General features: G+C 34.5%; 1 protein-coding gene across 1 annotated transcript in view; it reads right to left on the reverse strand.

The window, feature by feature from the left end:
- LOC133521733 (uncharacterized) overlaps positions 1-21,648 on the reverse strand; it is a 33,775-nt gene extending 12,127 nt beyond the window's left edge. The window contains exons 1-11 of the mRNA XM_061856800.1: positions 21,554-21,648; positions 12,528-12,730; positions 9,257-9,420; positions 7,632-7,769; positions 7,043-7,245; positions 6,606-6,741; positions 5,545-5,640; positions 4,813-5,034; positions 4,610-4,710; positions 4,186-4,354; positions 3,050-3,210 (exon numbers count right to left, since the gene is read on the reverse strand). Of these exons, the coding sequence (XP_061712784.1) occupies positions 3,050-3,210; positions 4,186-4,354; positions 4,610-4,710; positions 4,813-5,034; positions 5,545-5,640; positions 6,606-6,741; positions 7,043-7,245; positions 7,632-7,769; positions 9,257-9,420; positions 12,528-12,727 (1,590 nt within the window). The 5' untranslated portion in view covers positions 12,728-12,730; positions 21,554-21,648. The remainder of the gene's footprint in view (positions 1-3,049; positions 3,211-4,185; positions 4,355-4,609; positions 4,711-4,812; positions 5,035-5,544; positions 5,641-6,605; positions 6,742-7,042; positions 7,246-7,631; positions 7,770-9,256; positions 9,421-12,527; positions 12,731-21,553) is intronic.
- Between the last annotated feature and the right edge of the window lie 90 nt (positions 21,649-21,738).

Consider the following 21,738-nt stretch of genomic DNA (forward strand, 5'->3'; position numbering starts at 1 on the left):
TATAACCTAAATTTTTTTACGAATGTTGTTTTCTCTGGAATATAAATAAGTAACATATATTTTAAAGAAAAAAATATATAATTAAAACATGTTTTACTTAACATTCCAATATCATAAAAACTAAGTACTTTTATTGTCGCTCGCGCCAATACTTATGCGAACACACGAGCAAAGCGTACGCGCAAATGACATAATGACATCATTTTGATATCAGACTTTAAGTCTGAATTAGCCTCGGTATTTTTGTGTTTGTTTGTGATAATACACGTGTAATGATTATTTTAATTATGTATTTTTAACATAGTCGGCTATCATGCTGTGTGATAATTATCGTAAACAACAGGTTATTGCTATCCTAATAATCATTTACAAAAAAATAACCAACTTTTAGCCACAACACTTTTAATAAATAGCCATTTTAAAAAATTGTGAATTGTTTTTTAACCTAGGAATTAAAGTCACTCTTTTATGTTCAGGTCAATAGTCCGAGACTGAAATGGCCAGGAAAAACTATCGTTATTTATGGAATGGGGGATAAACAGAATGGGAATTGTCGAATAAATCCATTAAACAAAATTTTAATTGCTTATCATAATAAAATATACTCGAAAAGTAAAATTCTCTAGAGCAGAAACGTATCAATTTCTGCACACTTAATAGAAAAACAGTGTTCGACTTTCAGAGCATGAGAGATGAAAAAGCCTTTGTTGCTCTGTAACAAAATAATAACATCCAAAGCTTTCTATTCTGCGCTGTCTTTTGCAATTCGTCTCCATGTTGGATCAACTATCTTTCTTATATCGTCTTCCCAGCGTTTTTAATTGTCCCCTTTCGTTTTTATTTTTATTTCTATACCACGAATACCAATCCGTTATAGTTGACAAAACATCATTTACATTTGATCTCTCGAACAACTTATAGTTATGTCGAATCTTAGAAAATTATATTTCGTCAACTATACTTTTTTGCAACCTCTGTTCTTTGTCTTGTATTGTATGCTCTCTCCATTTAAATTTTAGCCGTTAGAATTTTTAGAATTTCGTCTATTGTTTTTACTCCTAGAACACTTCTTTCCATTCCATTTGGACACACTTTGTTTTTGTTTTTCATTCGTAGTTTGGTCAGTACCCATGATTGGTATCCATACGATAAGTATGGAAGGATTCATGTATTGTAGGTAGGTATTTTTTATACCTTTCTTTTCTCTTTGATAGGCATGGGTATCTTGGAGGCTTCATCAGCAGTCATACTTTTCCAAATGTCGCTTTCCGAGTGTTAATCAACGAGTTACTATATAAAAAGCAACCGATACAGATAATGCTACTGTATTTCTACGAACGTATGGAACGCCATAATCGCTCAGCGACTAAGCTCCTAAAATTGTGAAACAAAAACGATACAGATACCAAATATTAACTATTTCTTTTCTACCAAAGGGAGGCAAGGGTTTCCCGAACTACCAATAAATTGAGAAGATTCCCATTTTGAACAAAAATGATATTAAACAGCAAGATAAAATATATAAAAAACACCCAAAACTCAGGAGCAAATATCCACGCTCATCACACAAATCAAGTATTCTATTTATTGACAATAACAATATACATAATATACACGAATAAATGCCCTTACCAGGATTTTAACCCGGGACCATCGGCTTTATAGGCAGGGTCACTACCCACTAGGCCAGACGGGTCGTCTAATGCAGGGATCGGAACCGGTTTTTTGCAAAAACATCGAAATAACCATATATTTCTGTTTATTTTATACTCTAAATGTAGGACTCAGTTGTGTTTTCAGATAACGACTTCGTATTATTAGATTACCTAATTAGAAATGAAGTAATTAACAAAGAACGAAAAAATATCGTTTTCGTTCCCATACAAAAAATACCGGTTTCCGATCCCTGGTCTAATGTCTTGTCGCCCCTAATGTCTTGCCGCCCTAGGCCCGGGTCTGTTCTGGCTTAGGGCAAATCCGCTACTGATAATGCCTTCAATATCAGAAATTAATCTTTAGTTTAGGTATATGTCACTAAAATAGACCGACATAGATATAATTTGATCCTGATGAGATATAATACAGGATATTTAAAAAAAAAAACAGAACAATTAACTAAATTATAATATTGGACAATCTTATGATAAGGTTCTTATCATGGTGTATGATAAAGACAAGCAATTAGGTTTTCTTATAGGATCAATCAATAAAATGATTCATCGAAATCAATTATTTAAATTAACATGACAGCTACAAAAACAGTTATCTCTTTATTATTAGAATATCAGTCTGTTCATTTGTTCAATTAAAATAAGAAATCTTGCTTTTGCTAATCCGCGAAAAAATAACGTGCTAGTCAATCAGAGCGAAACCGTTATACTTACTTGCGTATTTTTACATGCAATTAATGTTCCCACCCTCCCACCGCAAAAATAAATACGCAAATAAATATAACAACCCACCATCAAAAGTACAAACCCCGACACGTGTTTCGCCGCTCTACGAGTTCTCTTTATTTGCGTACTTGCGTGAGAACATTAATTGCATGTAAAAATACGCAAGGATGTATAACGGGTTAGCACTGATTGACTAGCACGTATTTTTTTCGCGGATTAGCAAAGTGACATTTCTTGCTTTAATTAGGTTTTTGGTAAGAAGTTATTAAGGTCAGCTACAGACTGGTTAATGTAGCTGATTTGTACTATGTTAAGTAAGTAAAAATGGAATACATAAACTAGTTTTAGTCCCAAAACTCAGCTACATATTACTAGAAAATCTCCGTGAAACTTCTTAACCAAACGCTTGAGATAGGACCTTTACTTTAGGAGTGTGAGGCACAGCTATTATCTAGTTAAGGAAATTATTATCTAATCGAATTCAAACTGTCGTGGTCATCATGCGCTGTTAGGACTTCAAAATGGAGACCTAGGCTTTCCGAAACATATCGCACAAGTGACTAAAAATACGTGAGTGAAACTCAATTAGCTTAATTATTACCTATTTTATTATCACATTTATTTACATTTTTCTCAACATATTTAGTCTAAACCCTCGGTTTGAGCCTCAACCAATGCCCGCCCTTGATCCTCAGGTTGAAGTTGTCCTTGGCCAGTTCGCAGGGGATGGTGGTTCTTTCGCACGGCATCAACTCATAGCGCTGAATGAGCTGGTATACCATCACCTTCACTTCGCACAGCGCGAAGCGGGAGCCTGAGAAGAACATAATTTATCAAGTACTGTAATTCCTTAAGATCCCTTAAAAATCCCTAGGTTTGGTATAAAAGTTTCACAGTTTATATCAAACAATTTATTCCTATATTCCTAGTAAAGAGAATTTCGATTGCATTAAAGAGAAACCAACTTTTAAAGTTTTGTCCCATCCAGAAGAATGCATAAAACTTGGTCCATAACAACATGTACATGCAGTAGTTATTTCTCCTCGTCACGCCAACTTCTGGTCCCAATTTGCATTTTTTTACTGTTTTTTAGGGTTCCGTACCTCGAAAGGAAAAAACGGAACCCTTATAAGATCACTTTTTTGTCCGTCCGTCCGTCTGTCTGTCAAGACCCTTTTTCTCAGAAACGCGTGGAGGAGCTGGAATTTATATCAAATACTCAGGTCTACTGTCCGTTGGAGCTGTGAAAAAAATTAGCTTTAGATAATAATATGTAATACTGTCTTACTATTCATAAGTGCTTGTTGCTAGGCCTACATGAATAAAGTATATTTGAACTGGACTGAATCAAACTTCTAAGCCAACGAAATCAAAAGATACAGCCATTTATGCCGAAAATTTTTGACACTCACAAGGGAATCAAAACCTACAGGGTACTTCCCGTGAACTCAGAATCTTGAAATTTGGTCCGAAGCAACGTCTTATAGCACATATAAAGGAAAAAATGGGAAAACCGTAAACTTTTAGTTACATCATATAAATGAACAGGTTTGTACGGAACCCTCGGTGCGCGAGTCCGACTTGCACTTGGCCGGTTTCTTTTTTGTATCAATTGATATGATGCTTTAATGATTTATTTTATTGGACTTTGAGCTAAAAAAACCCATAATCAGCTTATAATATACACTTCATAATCTATTAAATATTGGCACCGCTAAGTACAAACTATGGTAGGTGGTCTAGTAGAAGTTCATCAGTTCATCACAACTATTATCATATTATTCCTTACCAATACAGTTTCTTGGTCCAAGACCAAAAGGCAGATAAGTGAAGGGCTGGATCATATGCTTGTTCTCCTCAGAGAAGCGCTCAGGATCAAACTTCTTAGGGTTAGGGAAGTAATTCGGGTCGCGATGAATCGCCGCTACTGGTACGTTGAGGCCTTCACCTTTTTTCAACTAAAGAAGAATAGTCAATGTAGCAAAAGTCTTGACAAATAGAAAATATTTGAGAAATAATAAAAAACACGAGAAAAGTTTTAACAGCAGTAAAGCAAAATGAAAAACATGATTAATGATAACTCCCGTACCTGAGGAACAATATTTCTATGTTAATAAAAAATAGACAATAAATCACAAACTGTAAAGAAGTAGGAGGGTGAATTGTAAGTTATACCTATTTATATCATGACTAATAACTTCAATACAACTTACAATAAAATCTTGAGTAGCTTTGTCGTTGGGTCTACCCAAATTGTAGTCCTTCGTGCAAATGCGATCTGTTGCAACAGCTGGAGGCCATAATCTCAATGATTCTAAAAACAAACAGTAGTACAATTACAAATTGATTCGCAAAAACGAAACTACAAAACAACAAAAGTTCTTAGTTAAAACTTTTGACTTGTGTAGATTCTTACCTGAGACCACCATATCCATATAAACCATGTTCTGAATGGAGTTGTAGTCAAACTTGCCGCCACTTTTCTTCTCATGTTCTCTTACTTCCTCTGCCAGCCTCTCTTGTACATCAGGGTTGAGGGCCAGCTCATAAAGAAGGAAGGTCATGGCTGTTGAAACGGTTTCGAAACCGGCGATGAAGAAAAGGACTGCTTGCGCGATTAGATCAACATCTGACCAAGCTGGTGGAAGTTAAGAAGGACAGTTAATATTCTATTATATTGAACCAGAATCTAGTAAATAAAGAAGATTGACAACCCACATATAATGCTGCAAGAGTCGTCAATATTTTAGAGGACATTACATATTATTTATACATTTTAGTTATTAGCGTTTGAAATCTGATACCCTATTGCTATCTTTAATTATCAAAATCAAAACGTAAAATTAGACGTAGATGATAGATTTAAAGGCCTTAGAAAACGTTTAAAAATTGTCAAAACTAGATGACGCCATTAAGCCAAATAAGTATATGCCTAAAATGCTCCTATTGTGCATTAATTGTACATTTGTGCATATGACAGCGGCCAGGGAAAGGGTTATACGTTTATGCCATACATATATGTGACAGAATTTAGCTGATTTTGATGAGAAAAATAGTAATAAGGGTCTGATTGAACATACGTGCAAATTGTGTGGAGTAAATGTGTCCACAATTGTTTTTACGGTAAGTAAAATAATTAATATTTTACCTCTATCAATAGTCTTCTTGCCAACATTAGACTCTTCTACTGTAGCAAAACCTGCATCAGCATCTTTACCAGAATTTTCTTCATGAACAAGCTGACCTGTGAAATAAATTATTACAAGACTTGTTTACATATTTATTATTAATTTTTGTTTAGGAATATATTATTTCTTCTAGCAACATTATACGTCAAACGTTAAACGTTTACGTTCATTAATTTTACCGGATATCAACCATTCAAAACTGCACTTTTGAAGTGAAAATATCAATCCCTTCGGACTTCGTGACTTATGCATTTTATTTTATTGTGAGTGGACATTGACTGACTTTAATTAGTTAGAGGGGCAATGCAGCCAGCCTTCTGGGCACCCTGCCAAGCGGTCTCGATCTGGGACAAATTTTTTATTTATAAGTTTTTAATTTAAGTTTTTAATTGTTTTTCCACCTATTTGTGTTTATTTCAGTAATATATTAGTGAGATAGAAGACATGAAGAACCAAGAAGTTACAGTAGACCCGCTCCACGACAGAAACCCAAGTAACTTGATACCTCTGACAAGGTTCTGTTCATTTCAAACGCCTTTTTATTTTTCGAGCCCATTTCAGTTTTTCTTTATTCTGTTCCTAACAATTTTGGTAAATATATCGTTTTAATCACGTTCTGTCTAAAAAAAACTTTTCTATAAAGAACACTTTAGCCTAGGGATTTCTAATCAGAACAAAAGTGTCCCTCATTGAGCTCACTGGGTAGAATTCTAAAGATTCTTTAAGATGCTTAGAAAGTAATAAATAAACATGTAAACGAATGTCTAACTGCCTACATTACTATTTCATTCATGAATAATGAAAAAGTTGGTTTTAATGGCAATCAGGAATAAACGACTAGATAATTAATGATTTGAATCTTCAAATTATATTTGTCATCATCAAGTCGACAACTATTCTAACTATGTATTTCATAATATTGTTAATGCATTAGGTTCAGTTAAATAGACAGTTTTTGTTAATATCAATGGAAAAACAGTAGTTATCCACATATAATTTATTAATTATGAACTTTTGTTACCTTTCTTGGCTTCCATAAGCAGATGTATCATGTCCGGTCGCAGAATATTGTGCACTTCACGGTCCTTCATCGTGCTGAGAACTAAGTGTTGAAAGAAGTTCGTCACATCTTCCGGAAACAAATTCAACTTCATTAACTGAAAATATTTTAACCTTAGTGATCACATTATTCTTTTTACCTTTTTGATATATATTTAAACATTTATTTTAAATACGTGTTCCGTTAATAAGACGCCTGAGGTTTATAGTTTGTTCTTCGTTTTAATTTGTAAGTATTTGTTAGTACAATTTAAATCCAGATCAATTGTTAATGTACTTGGAATTATTTTGCTTGATAATATAAGAAGTGAAAAAAGGCAATCACAGTTTTATGAAAGCTGTAAACTTAAACGAAAATAAGATAAGCTGAATGTAAGGTAATAAAAATAACGTTCACACCTTCATAAGGAATGGAAAGGAGGAATATCCAAAGAACTTCAGAATCGCCGCAAAGCCAAAGTTGGAAGCCTTATATCCCATTTTGTAGAACTGGTTCTGGGGCTCAAGGTGGGAGTCTACTTTCAGGCCGAAGGCACAGGACGCTATGACGTCATTTGCATAGTAAGTTGCCAAGTCCTTTGTTTCGATGTCTATGTAACCCCCTACAAAAAATACATGTAAGAATGTAATTGTACCTACTGTGTGTACTAAAATTAAAAAATACAAAGAAATATGTAAAATAATACAGAAGAATTGGTAGTTTGTTAATAAGCTTAGTAATAACTAAGGGTATGAATAATATTAGTCGCTTAAGAAATAGGTAAGTAATATACGTTTCTTCCATTTTTTATGTTTTTAATAGCTTCTAAGTTACTGTAAACAAATTTTATTAGATGCTTTTGGTTTTAATAATAATAAATATCTATCGAAAGTAATTTTAGGCACCAACGACACCCTTAAAAATACAAACGGCGCACCTTTTTTTTAAGTAACGATTTTCGTTTTTAAATCGATATCTCTTAATTTTGCATCTAAATCCAATACTAACTTTTTGACTCCTTCAACTGCTGGTCCAGCGAGATGACCATCTGGTTGCCCACCTCGACAATGAATGGCAGCATGTGCTTCATCTTCGAGCTCGTGAATGCTGGGCTTAACGTTGAACGCATATCCTTCCATTCTTGACCTGAGAACATTCATTAAATTGTTAGGTATATTTTCTTGACTCGAATTTATGTACGTTCTTTTATCGTATTATTTTAATACTTCATGTACTAGGTCATTCAATCGTAGTTAGAGTCCGTTTAGACTACCTCTGCACTAATTTGTCAAGCGACAGTGTGGAAGCGCTTCCAACAAAATACATTTAAAGTGGTATTGCCTCCCGACGAGTGGTATTTAAAGCACTTTTACGAGATGAAGGTTAGTAAGTGCTTCTGGGTATTTTCCGCAAATAGACAACCATTGTGTATTTTGCGTGAAATCGAGGTAGCGCTACTCTAACCACCCCATCTCCTCCACGAAGCCTAGCAAGGCTTTCAAGTTGCTAACTGCCTCCTTTAGTGTGCACGGAGTCCCTAGGTATTTGCTCCTGTATACTTCTACCTGTTTGCAGTCTAGGAGAATGTCTTTTGTTGTTTCGTCTTCTCCCATGCATGCTCTGCACATGGAGCTGTCTGTTTTACTCATATTCATATTCATATTTCATATTCCTTTATTGATAAAATTGCAAATTTTACAAGTCAAAAGGTAATACAATATATAATTAGGTCTATGTCAATTTAAGTACAATTAAGATAATAAATAATAATAATCAAATTCAATTACAGTAAAACAGTATAAAAATAATCAAAACAATTCAAATATCCAATAAATTAAATTAAATTATTATTATAATATTCTGACATGTCAAAATTATCAAATTAAATAATATAAAATATAACAATATAAATATCATATTGTGTAGGTCTTTGTTTATTGTGTTGGGTCCTGTAATTGAGCTGAGAGTATTTAAGCTGCGATCCTGCCATATAGCTTTGGCTGACTCCATAATTGGCTATGGCATATCCATACAAATAATTAGATTTAGAAAGACCAACAATTTAGAAATAATTATGAGAACTTAATTAAGTTCAGTAATTACTGTAGAATCAGTGTAAATGATAAGGCTAAAATGGCTGTAATTTTAGAATACAAGCATCGTTTGGGAGAGCTGAATAGATACTATAGACAAAGAACCTTCGCAGACTATCCTATGAACCTAAGATTGAATATGGTAATAGGTTATGGTCCTCTTACATACCAAAAACTCTGAACAGCTTTCCCTCCGATATAATTGATAACATAATTAATAAACCCAATAATATTAAAGCTGTTGTTAAGAGGGCATTGATAGATTTAAATGTGAAAAGACTCACTAACATTTAATTTTGTAATTTGTTAATATAAACAGGGGTTGCATCCCCAGTTCCTTAGTCAAGATAATCTTTAAAATGTGAGATTAGCATTAAGTTGTTTGTGGAAATAAACAGTTTTTTTTATTTGATTTATAACTGCCAAGTCAATGCAGAGTTAGCTTATACAGACTTCAGTCTATATATTATTTTAAAAGTGCTTTTGGCACATAAGCAATAAATAAATATTATTATGACTAGACGACGATATTTTAAATACCTTTTAGCGAGAACAAGTTCCTTCCAAAGAAAGGGTCGATGTCTTCACTGACGAATGAGCGATGATCGAGGAAGTACTCGAAGTCCTTAACAGTAACCTTCTTGATAAGTTCGATATCTCTAATTAATAACACCGGCTTTACGAACTCAAAGTTGCCAACAAACCTAGAAATGAAAACTGTGGTTTTTATTGGTTAATAACATTTAATTTCAAATTAACAAATTGAAAAATAAACTTAAGCAGCTCTATGGCTTTTGTTTATGGTAATATGTTGTAAATAAATGACCTGCAGCATTTGTCTATACCATTCAATTACTGGCTTGTTCCAATTAGGGGTGTTCACTACGAGTATATAAGAGTTATGAACATTTAAAAAATTTTATGTTAACTGTTTTTCGTTCGTAATTTATACAATAATCAAAAAATCTAAAAACTTCTAATTTAGAGGCATAGCTATTGTTAATATACATCAAATTATAAAATTTTTTTTCCATAATGTCAATATCGAAAAAGGAAAAAGGGGACTAAGTTTGAATGAAGAAACGGCCGTCCTCTTTCCTCTTAAGTACAACTCTTCTATTCTCCTAGGGCCCTTAATTCTCATAGTACTTATTAGAATTGGAACAGAGTTACATTTCTTTTGTTTCTTTGGATTTAAAGAAATCCAACATATTTCATTTAAATCAAATATTAAATCAACGACCGATAATTACTATCTATAAAGTACAACTTATAACAATGATATCGGACGATTGACGATAAATCAATTTGAACGACACTTTCTGGAGTATTATTGGAGTGCTTAATAGATATCTTAAGGGGCTGTCAACACCCAATGTCCTTGAAATTGATGTTACTTAAACAGTTTTTTTTAAAAGACTATTTGTTTTAGTCAAGTAAGAAAAATATATGTTCATATTAATTATATTTCAAAGACCGTGGTTGTACTCGATACATGATTGAACGAAATCGGCTCGATAGAAAATAATTGCAAAGATTGGTCTTAAAATCACAATTAAACGGTTCTATGTCTTTATTGTTTTGACTTATGGGTCTGCAATTAAAATCACAATTACAAAACATTTATATCTAAACCGCTGTTGAGTAAAATATTACACTAATAATGCACTTTTTTTATTTAAATATTTTTCTTATTATTCCCTTGCCCAGGCCCAGTAACATGCGACAGTGCTATCTCATTTACTCCGATACAAATAGACAGTGTGCGCGTTTTATGGATTGACAGCCTCTTAAGTAGGTACCGTAGTTAGCTGCGTAGGTAGTAGATACTTCAAAATATACTAAGTCACTGAACAGAGTAATTTAATCCCGTAGGGTTTTGAATTATTTATTGTTACGTCAATAATGTCTTAGGTTTCATGTATTCGTCTTCCTCGCATTGTCCCGGCCGGCGGGGGTATTATATTACCTTAAAATAGTATTTAGGTACTTATACCACGTCGGTGGCAAACAAGCATATGGCCCACCTGATGGTAAGCGGTCACCGTAGCCTATGGAAGCCTGCAACTCCAGAGGTGTCACATGCGCGTTGCCGACCCTACTACTACTACTACTACTACTACTGCTACTACTACTACAACCAATACTATTTAACCAATTCGTATTCGTATCCAGCGGGCAATGCGGTACTTTTTCTTGTATGAAACCTAGGATCACGAGGCTAGATGCAAAGTCCACTTGGAGTATACTTAAAAACTAATTATGTACTTTATTAAATACGTAACATTTTTGCCTTTAAGCTGTATAACTAATTTTTGGAAAAACTATTTGCTTAGTCAAAATATTTAGTTTAGTCTTACAAAATATTTAGTTTAGTTTAGTTTTAATCGTATTTAGTAGCTAACGCAACTCTGTATAGATTTAAAATCTTACCACTGTTTATTTCACCTTCTTCTGCATAACCTAGCGTAGAAATGATATCTCATCTCTCTAGCGTTATACAGAATGATTCATGAGACGCCAGCAGGACCTACACACTCAGTAAATGGTAATAGATCGTTCACCATCATCTTGAAGTAAAACAATCACACATCTGTCCTGATTTTTTTTCCTTTTTGTTAACTATAAGCATGGGCACTTTACAACACTTAATTACTTATTCACTTATTATTATTATTAATCAATAACAGTCCTATAACTTTAATTATGAATCGAAAAAACTAAAATGACACACTTTTTTTTGAGATATGACTTCAAAATAATCAAACTCCGAACATTATATTTGACACTTCATAGATAAAACAAAGATTATTGGTATTTCCCAAAAGTATTTTAATTTTAAGGTGACCATGAATGTCGTATATAAATTAGAACTTTTTTAAACACTACTACAGAGTTGCTTATATACCTGACTGAATGTGCAAGATTGATCCTCCTCACGTCCCCTGAATCATCCTGTATAGTGTATAATGCTAGAGATATGAGGTATTTTTTTCTACGCTAGGTTATGCAGAAGGTGAAATAAACAGTAGTAAGATTTTAAATCTAAACAGAGTTGCGTTAGCTAGTAATTTAAAAATACTAAAACTAAACTATACTAAATATTTTGACTAAACAAAATTTTTTACCAAAAATTGGTAAGTGTGAACAAACACGGAATATGTTACGGATTATATTTTTAAAAGTATATTTAGTAAACTTAAGTTTTTATCCTTCTGTGTACATATGTTTACAGTTATAGTCCAGATCTGAACTGTAAACTAACACTGTAATTCCTGCATCTGTCTGTTACTTGTTTCGTGAGCCAAATAAAATAAATTAATATAGTAACTGTAGTGAATAAACGTTTCGAGTGCTTACGTCATGGTGACGTCACTGACGGTTACAGTCCGTCGATGTTAGACCGGCGAGCGGTGCGGTCGTACCGCGTGATGTTTGTGCTGGCGAACCGTTAGAAATACATTATATATATATATATATATATATATATATATACTACGTCGGTGGCAAACAAGCATACGGCCCGCCTGATGGTAAGCAGTCTCCGTAGCCTATGTACGCCTGCAACTCCAGAGGAGTTACATGCGCGTTGCCGACCCTAACCCCCCCCCCCCCCCCCCCCCTCGTTGAGCTCTGGCAACCTTACTCACCGGCAGGAACACAACACTATGAGTAGGGTCTAGTGTTATTTGGCTGCTGTTTTCTGTAAGTCTGTCTGTCTTCCCCAGTTGGGCTCTGCTATATCGTATAATTCACTGAGGTAAGTACAGTACTTTTCAGTAACCACTGACATAGAGTAGTTGATACCGACCTTTCTTCAGGGAATTTGTTATAGAGCTCATCAACCACATCAACGAAGCTTTTAGTTCTGAATATGATAGAACTCATGTTCCCCAAAAGGGGCAAAGGTTTCGGATTCTTGACTCCATATTTGCTGAACCTTGAGTAAATTTGTCGGCAGTAAAGGTATATCGCCGCTATCACTGCTAATATCCATAGGTAGAGTAACATTGTCTGTAAAAAAATAAAGAAAACTTTCAAGTTCACGTTCAAGTTCAAATATATTTTATTCATGTAGGCCTAGCAACAAGTACGTATGAATAGTAAGACAGTATTACATATCGCACCTTTAGAATGAAACTGGCTTAAAACAAAATGTCAACTTTTTGGCAAATCGCAAAATAAGATTCGACGTTGAGTCATTTCTGCATTCTTTTAATGATAACTCCTAAAATAATTCAAGTAAATGCCTTTTTTCTACTGAAAAGTAAACACCAACTATTAACGTTCGTAATTGGAGGTATAATTAGGTTAATTTTTATGAAATGGCATTTTAAAATTACGATTTACTGAAACTAGTCACTATAAGGTCACTTTTCGACCGAACTTTTTTTCTCTTTGTTCGGCGAAATATGAATTAGGTCAGGTTCATTTTAATTATCTAAATATGTTTTATGACTTTTTCGATAATATGCCTCTTTATTATTAAAATAGGAGTGAATTATGTCAACAAAATAGTTTTAATAGGTCAGGAACTCTATAGTAAAAAAACGATTTTTTCTTTAAGGTATTTAATGTGCCATAAAGAAAAACATTGAGATCAATAGACATTATGCAGGTATACGTATACAAAAACACAACGAACTTTCAAAGACTTATAGTCTTTGAAAGTTACATAGAGATCAAAATAAAGCGATAAATTATAATTAAATGTCGAGAAATAAGACACAATAAATCTATAACATAACAGGAACATGTTGTGTTTTTCAGTTAATTACTTTGATAGTAATCTACATAGTAATTAGGTTGTAGAGATCTTAATTTCATGTATTAAAGTTTGAAGTAGTCTGTTACAACAACAGGGTTTCCTATGATGAAAGATAGAGGTGTTTTACCTGTTGTTATTGTTAATACTGAGTGTCTTAATGAGATATGTATCAATGGATATCAGCAAATTCTAGGTATTAAATACTCATGTATAAGGAACTCATTTCCAAACTGATTATTCGGATGCCACACTTAATGCCACTACCTGAGGGTTGTGGTTCTGAGTCAGCTGACGTTTGAGATTGAAAAACTACGCCGCTACCCGAAAGCTGAGGTTCTTCGGTACCTGACAATTGAGGCTGGAAGCTAACGCTACTTCCTTGAGAGTATTCCTTCCCTGAGATTCTTCCAGAGTTAAATGTTGAGGTTCTTGGTCAGCTGAGTCGATCGAGTGATCAAGTTGTGGCTTAAATGTGGCTTGAGAGTCAACAGGATTAACGAGGGTAAATTTTCGATGTTTTTTAATGGAGTTGGCAACTGTCAAAGGTTTGCATAGATGGCGCCATCATAGCTTGCCCCTGTCTCTAGTTTTGTTCTATGAGATTTGGCTTAAAGTACTGGAATCCAGGTCACAAAATTAAAAAAAAAACAAGAATTTGACACAATTCTAGGGATTGACAGGGCAAGCTATGATGGCGCCATCCGTTTAATACTTCGACCGGCCAACCCCATTGTCTCCACTTCAAATGTAGGGTCATCATCGCTACGATCCAGGTCAGTTTCAAGCTCATTAACAGGTAATATGCGATAAGAGGTCGCTGTTTTCTTTACCAGTCTATTGTAGGGTATTGTGTCCTCGTTAGTTGGAATTTCGGCTTTAGTGCTATATATTTTTTTTGTGGATCTGAACATCTCTTTATAGTACTGGAGCTAGATCTTGACGTACTGCTAGATGAACTCTACGATGAAGAGCTGCTGCTAGACGAGCTGGAAGACGATGAAGAAACACTACTCCTTCTAACGAGTACTTGTGGACCTTGTGGTATAAATGAATCATTGTATTCAGTCTCGGATTCTTCAGCTAAAATGTTGACTGGGGACAACAATTCTTTCGTCCTGAAAAATGCAGTTTAATTAATTTTCTACTATAGTATACTCATTACTCATAACTTTTACTAATAGTCACGTGAAAAATAAATATTAAACTTACCGTTTCAATTATATTAAGACGGGTAGGTTTTATAAAAACTTGACGTTCTGGCGTACTCTTAATGATCGACGAATTCGGTGAAATGTTTTCGCAACTCGTTTCCTGTAAATGCGAAAAACAAAGCTCAAACCACCAAAAACAGCAAATCATAATCAAAATTATGTTAAAATAATTTGTAAGCGTTACAGCTGGATGCAGTTAATGCTTTCATCCTTAAACCCGGCATCTAACCTCTAACTCACGCTTATGCCTCTAGCTTACCCAGTAAAACTGGAGTTTTGTTATTTGTGAACGCTTAGCATTCTTTTTTCTTCTTCTCTGTCAGGGGCTATGTAAAGCTCTACAGCATATATGTCACTGCGACCATTCCTGATCTATTGTGATCGTCACCTACTACAATTCTCAATCCAAACCTGCAACTTCAAACAGCTGCAGAATCTTCTTGATCTCGAGAGACCTTAACTCCTCCGGACGTAATATGTGTCTGCCCAGGATTGAGTCACGAGACATTAGGCAAGAGCACTCTGCGAGGATGTGCAAAGGCGTCTCCTCTGCCTCCATACAGAGTCTGCACCACCCCATGTCACGTTTCTCCATAGTGAGCATGTGCTTATTTAGGCCGCAGTGCCCAGTAAGCACCCTTACCAAAGTGCGCAGTTGGTTCCTAGACAGCGCTAAGGCGTTTGAGGCCGCCTTTTTGCTAAAGGCCTTGATAAGCGCCTTAGAATGATTCAAGCCTGTAGTTTCTCTCCAGAGTTGAATGGTTTTGTAGTGACAGTAGGTCTTTAGGGTGAGCCGCGTTAGACTTTTGGGAATACCAAAAAAAGGCTCAGGACTGAAGTTCTTCCCGTTAGCATTAGTAAACACGTAACGATGACCTATAACACAAAGAGAATTAGAATAGTAATGACTTAAAAACCAAAAAAAACAGAATCAACTTTAACTGATTAAATACAAAAGAGATTTAAACCTTAATGAAACATAAAACATAACAAATATTTATAAGAAAAATGACTTATTATTTGTTAAGTCACGCCCTACAGAATATTTTTAATAATATAGTGGAGTAATTACGAATAAGTCGTACACATTAACACAATGTTCGGAAGAGTATTGACACAATGATAAATTAGTCAGCTTCCTTCTAAAATAAAAACGTAGGACTTACCTATATTTTCGAAACAAAAACGACTTAATCACTAGTGGGTCATTATATTTGGGACTGAATTGCGTACGGCGCTTGCGGTTGCGGGATTAACACTAAAAGGGGCGTTGACGTTCCGACGCGGGGGGGCCTACCGTCCAATAAGAAAGAGACCCTTGTAGTGAGTTCGTACTCTTCTTGCACAGCTTGGTCAGTTTCTGATTAAGGAAGCGGTGTAATACGCTGTACAGAGTCGTTCTGTGACACTAACTCAATTTCACGATTTTTTGTGTTAGGTCGGTTTCACTCTAAAGGTGCGATATAATTATCTTGAGCTAATTATCAGAGCAATTTATTGATGTAAATATTATTCCATAATACTATTGAATTATTAAATATACAGATCAAATTTAATACTAAGAATTTCACAAAATATCGTCAAACAAAAAAAACAATTGCATAAAAAATACTAGTCTAGAGAACTTTTTTATATTCGTACGTTATGTTGTATTGCAGAGTAGCAAGTAGAAATTTTGTATGTAAATTTTGAGATTGAGAGCTTAACTTCAATTATTATTATTATTAAATCCTTTATTTCAGGCAAAACCCATAAAAGTGTTAGTATTACACAACATAACTTACAAGACTATTGTTAGTACATACAGAGATCACAAACACAGACATAACCGGATGAGCATAAAGCAATTGTATGCCGGGTAGGTTTGTGTGACTCATTAAGTATTTATGCAAAATAAACCAAGTTAATGATCTACGCAAACTTATGGTCACCAGATACCTGCGTTGATTTTACTAACAACATGATGTGAATACAAGTATATAGTGCCTAATACCAAAGACAAGTAAAAATACAGAATATAAGACACCCCACAATAGCGTCTCCCGAGCGTTTACGTCTAGTGAACTCTATGGCTGCTGCTCGACGTAACGTTGGCGCAACTGCGCAGCGACGCCATTTTCCATAGCGCTGACTAGATGCCGACGCTCAAAAGACGCTAGTGGAGCGGTGGTCCTATCACTTTGTGAAGTCTCATTTAGGTATTTTATTTAGTACTTTGACCTTTGTTATTCCATTTATAGAGCTATTCCATTTATAAAACTATTCCAAATTATATAAATCGAACAAAGACTTTGTCAACAGTTTTTCAAATGGAAATTATTTGGCCATGAGACGTGTCCCCAGTTGTAACATAAACTATTTTTCAACGAGAAAGAGATGGCGGGACGAATTGGATGCGTTTCAGCGGGATTGGCGGGATCTTGCTCAGCAAGGGAGGATTGGAAAGGAAGAGGGGAGGCTTTTGCCCAACAGTGGGACACATAAAAAGGCTAAAAAATATAGTGTTTACCCGAATACCTCATTTCTTTTTGTTGATACCTATTTGATAACCTTTTCACAGTGATAATAGTATGAGTTTCCTATCGATTTTCATATTTATTATCACTGTGGCAAGATACGAAAAAAATAATCATATTAAATAATCAAAGCGAGCACACCTACATGACTTAACAAAATAATTAATCTAACTAAATACTAAAATCAAACACACATGGCTCAATAATCAAACTAAATAATAAAAGCGAGCCACCCCACAGTAGCGTCTTTTGAGCGTCGGCGTCTAGTCAGCGCTATGGTAAATGGCGTCCCTGCGCAGTTGCGTCGACGTTGCGTCGAGCAGCTGCCATAGAGTTGACTAGACGCCGACGTTCGGGAGACGTTAATGTGGGGTGACCCTACGTAGTAGCTCAGCAAACAGCAATTCGCAGAACGCCAATGTCTGGTGACCGCAAGTTTTTAAATGTAAATCTAGTTTTTATAAGTCTATATGATTTACTTGTCATTAGTAATATGCATACTGGTATGCAAGTTAGAGTTAGGTGCTGTGTTTTTCCTTAAGATATGGATGTCTATTTATTCTAGTCTAGTCATCTCAGAGGCACTATATAGCCTAAGGGGCGTGATGTCTCTTTATTAGTATTTATCAAATAGCTTTGGTACGGCGACAGCTGTCATCTCCATACAATTTATAACCTTAAACGCAAAAAATATATTGAGATGACAATGTCACTGTACCCAAGCTGTTTAAAAATTACTATAATAATACGGTTTAAATACATTCTGTTGAATTATGAATTTGAAATATACCTACTATAAACAACAAAGCCATAAATTATTAAACAGTGTACAATAAAATAATTAATAGAATCAGGCGTTACTTTGCGGAAATCCATGCTAATTAAAGCAAGAAATATTATTTTGCTAATCCGCGAGAAAATAACGTGTTAGTCAATCAGTGCTAACCCGTTATACTTACTTGCGTATTTTTACATGCAATCAATGTTCCCACCCTCCCACGGCAAACATAAATACGCAAATAAATATAACAACCCACCACCAAAAGTACAAAACTCAAAGTTTGTAGGGGGGGGGGGGGGGGGGCTTATACCGTAGTTTACCGATGAAAAATAATGAAATGTTTACATATGAATAATAATACGAGTATCATAAATTGACGACCGGTTTGGCCTTGTGGGTAGTGACCCTGCCTACGAAGCTGATGGTCCCGGGTTCAAATCCTGGTAAGGGCATTTATTCGTGTGATGAGCATGGATATTTGTTCCTGAGTCATGGGTGTTTTCTATGTATTTAAGTATTTATAAATATTTATATATTATATATGTGACGATCCACGGTAAAAGGTACCTTATGGCGGTTGGCGCTTACGCTGTTATTTACGACGCTCCAATACTAATGCCATGCTATGCAACGTAAGCGCCAACCGCCATAAGGTACCTTTTACCGTGGATCGTCACATATATCGTTGTCTAAGTACCCTCAACACAAGCCTTAATGAGCTTACTGTGGGACTTAGTCAATTTGTGTAATAATGTCCTATAATATATATTTATTATTTATTTATAAATATCACAGGAAAAATTAAATCAAACCTCTATCTTGATAACTTTTTTTTAATTAACAGAAACATTTTATAATTTAATTTCCAATTTAATCCCGTTTGCGGGTGTTTATTATACTTGAAATTCTTATGAGATTACACTAAATACACTTTCAAATAAAACAATAATTGTTGAAATCGGTTCAAATGATAAAGAATTATCCCTGAAAAACCAACATACATACAGGTAGCGCAAATTAGTTCGTCAATTTACACATAGATGGCGCTGCACACAATTATTCTTAGTATACTTCGGGTCAAATGTCTTTTGTAATTATAGTTACATGAGAAAATTTAAAGCTTGTACGAAAACCGGTTTTTTATTCCATTGCATTCGCCCTTGATTAAAACGTGTAAAAATTCAATATAAAAACTACTTTTAGTAGTAGTAATTTTAAGATTGTTAGTAGTAGTAATTTTAAGATTGTTAGTAGTAGTAATTTTAAGATTGTTAGCTTAACAATCTCTTGACGTGAAACATTTCATACACTTTTTTTTTTATATATTTGACACTTGGAGAGCTTTTGCACCTCCAAATCTTATTAATGATTATTATCTTTCACAGACCGTGGGACCTTATACATGTCCAAACTTAATGTATTAACCCTGGAAACTATTCCTCTCTGTAATATTGTATAATACTCGTATAGGTACTTGACTTATTGGATACATACTAGTTATGTATTCTGTAGCATTAGTTTACGAGACTGCTAGCTTATCAGTCTAGACGCGATTTATTTTGTATCAATTTCATTTTGACACCTGGGACACTTTAAACCGCCCAATCTTATTAGTACTCTGAAATTGGGGACCTTTTACATCTCCTGATTTAATGTATTATTAACCATAGACACTATACATCTCTATTGTATCATAGTAAGTATTTAATTTAATAAATACAAGGCTGTAAAAGGCTCAAAAAAAGATCGATTGACATTAATTACAAAAAACTGTCAAGTAGCCAATTCTGCATTAGCCCCCCCTTTAAGTCCGCCTATTGTAACGGCTGGGCAACTGCGGAAATACGAATATAAATACGATGTGTAATACGTATTAATATTATAAAATGTACATATAAACGAGTACATGTATGTAAATATATGTAAATTAAGTCTTATTTTAACTATCAAAACATCGGAAGCCGGTATCTTACTCAACACACGCATTCTAATAAAAACGATTTTATTTTATACAGTTTAGGTACCTACCTATATAGGGGGATCTATATCAAGTTTCCTAATTTTCATTTGATAACGTTTATATGCTCGCCACTTTTTGATATTTAAGAAATTTAACACATATCAGTGAAAGAATAAGGATCAAAGTCAAATGGCGTTCTAAAAGTTTTAATCATGTGTCGAAAGATGGCAGTAAATTTACGTGGCTACAAAGTTTTGACAATACACCTCTATTTACAATTCTCTTTGACCGTACCCTAATAAGAACTACACAACAAAAACGAAGAAGGTCAAAGATCAACGTCTTGTAAACAAAATTAATTCATTCGTCAATTGGTCACTTGCGTGTAGGTAATATATGATTTGTCTCCAGGAGGTCGATTTCATTTATTATGATTTGAACTGGTTGTGAAACGACCTTGACGATCTTCTAGGTGATTTGGTCATCTCGCACACGACCTTCACTTCTTCTTCGGTCTTCAAGGTCAAAAAAAAATCAACACCGTAACAAAATTGTTTATTTTTTGTTTCTTTTTACTTGTGTATTTGTAAAATATGATTTTGTGTATATGTTTTGACATGTTTGTCGCTATATTGCTTGTTTCAAGTTACTTATTCTGTTTTTTTTTGTTTAATGCCTGACCTACTACTGTTTCTGTTAAGCCTGGTGGTTGACTGGTAGAGAATGCCTTTAGGCGTCAAGGTCGCCATTTGTACTTTATTTGTTATATTGTGCAATAAAGTTTAAATAAATAAATGTGTCCTGTATTTGTACCTTATTTGTTATATTGTGCAATAAAGTTTAAATAAATAAATAAATGTGTCCTGTACTTGTACTTTATTTGTTATATTATGCAATAAAGTTTATATAAATAAATAAATGTGTCCTGTATTTGTACTTTATTTGTTATGTTGTGCAATAAAGTTTAAACAAATAAATAAATGTGTCCTGTATTTGGCTACTTTGGCAGTGGCAGGACTGGGACCTACTTAGGGTATCTATCTATACGGTGCCCGTAAGCATTGCTAGAGATTTTAACAGTATATTCCTGATCATATTTAAATACTAAAATGTCCCATAAACTTTTTTGGAATTCGTCTAATTTCAGAGTTAAAGCCACTTAAGAAAACATCTTTTTATTGTTACTTAGTGCAAAACGCCTTTTTGATGGCTATGTTGCCCTTATGGGACCTGAACAGTAACACTGCAAAAAATAAGGTAGAAGTACTAGTGCTCGACGCTGCACTAGTACTCGACATGGCACTTTATGTCAAAGTGACCAGGATTAAGTTCGAATACGGAAAAATCTTCGTTGTTCAAATTTAACCTATATTTCCATGAAACAAAGTGCCCATGTCGGTGACTAGTGCAGCGTCGAGCACTAGTACTTCTACCTTAGGTATTGCAAAAAAAAGTCTAAATTCTTTACTTACAGTTTTACAAATACTTAGCGTATTTTTTTTTTAATTTTAAGTTTTTCCTTCTTTTTGGCATCGGAAATGCGTGGTTAAAATCTCTCGGGTTCCTCGTTGGCACCTTGTAGGTATTTTAAAACAACTTACTTGCACGAAATTGCACGTTCGATAATGTTGAAATACCAAAAATAACACGTCTGCTCCAAACTATGCTCCAATCAAGACTAACACGTAATCTAATTACTCGCTATATATCATACGCATATACCACATTATCTCAAATACTTAAGAGGCACAGCAGCCTAGCCGCCCGCCGTACAATAATTTAAAAC

The sequence above is a fragment of the Cydia pomonella genome, chromosome 10 (genome assembly GCF_033807575.1).
Source record: "Cydia pomonella isolate Wapato2018A chromosome 10, ilCydPomo1, whole genome shotgun sequence".
Classification (NCBI taxonomy): Eukaryota; Metazoa; Arthropoda; class Insecta; order Lepidoptera; family Tortricidae; genus Cydia; species Cydia pomonella.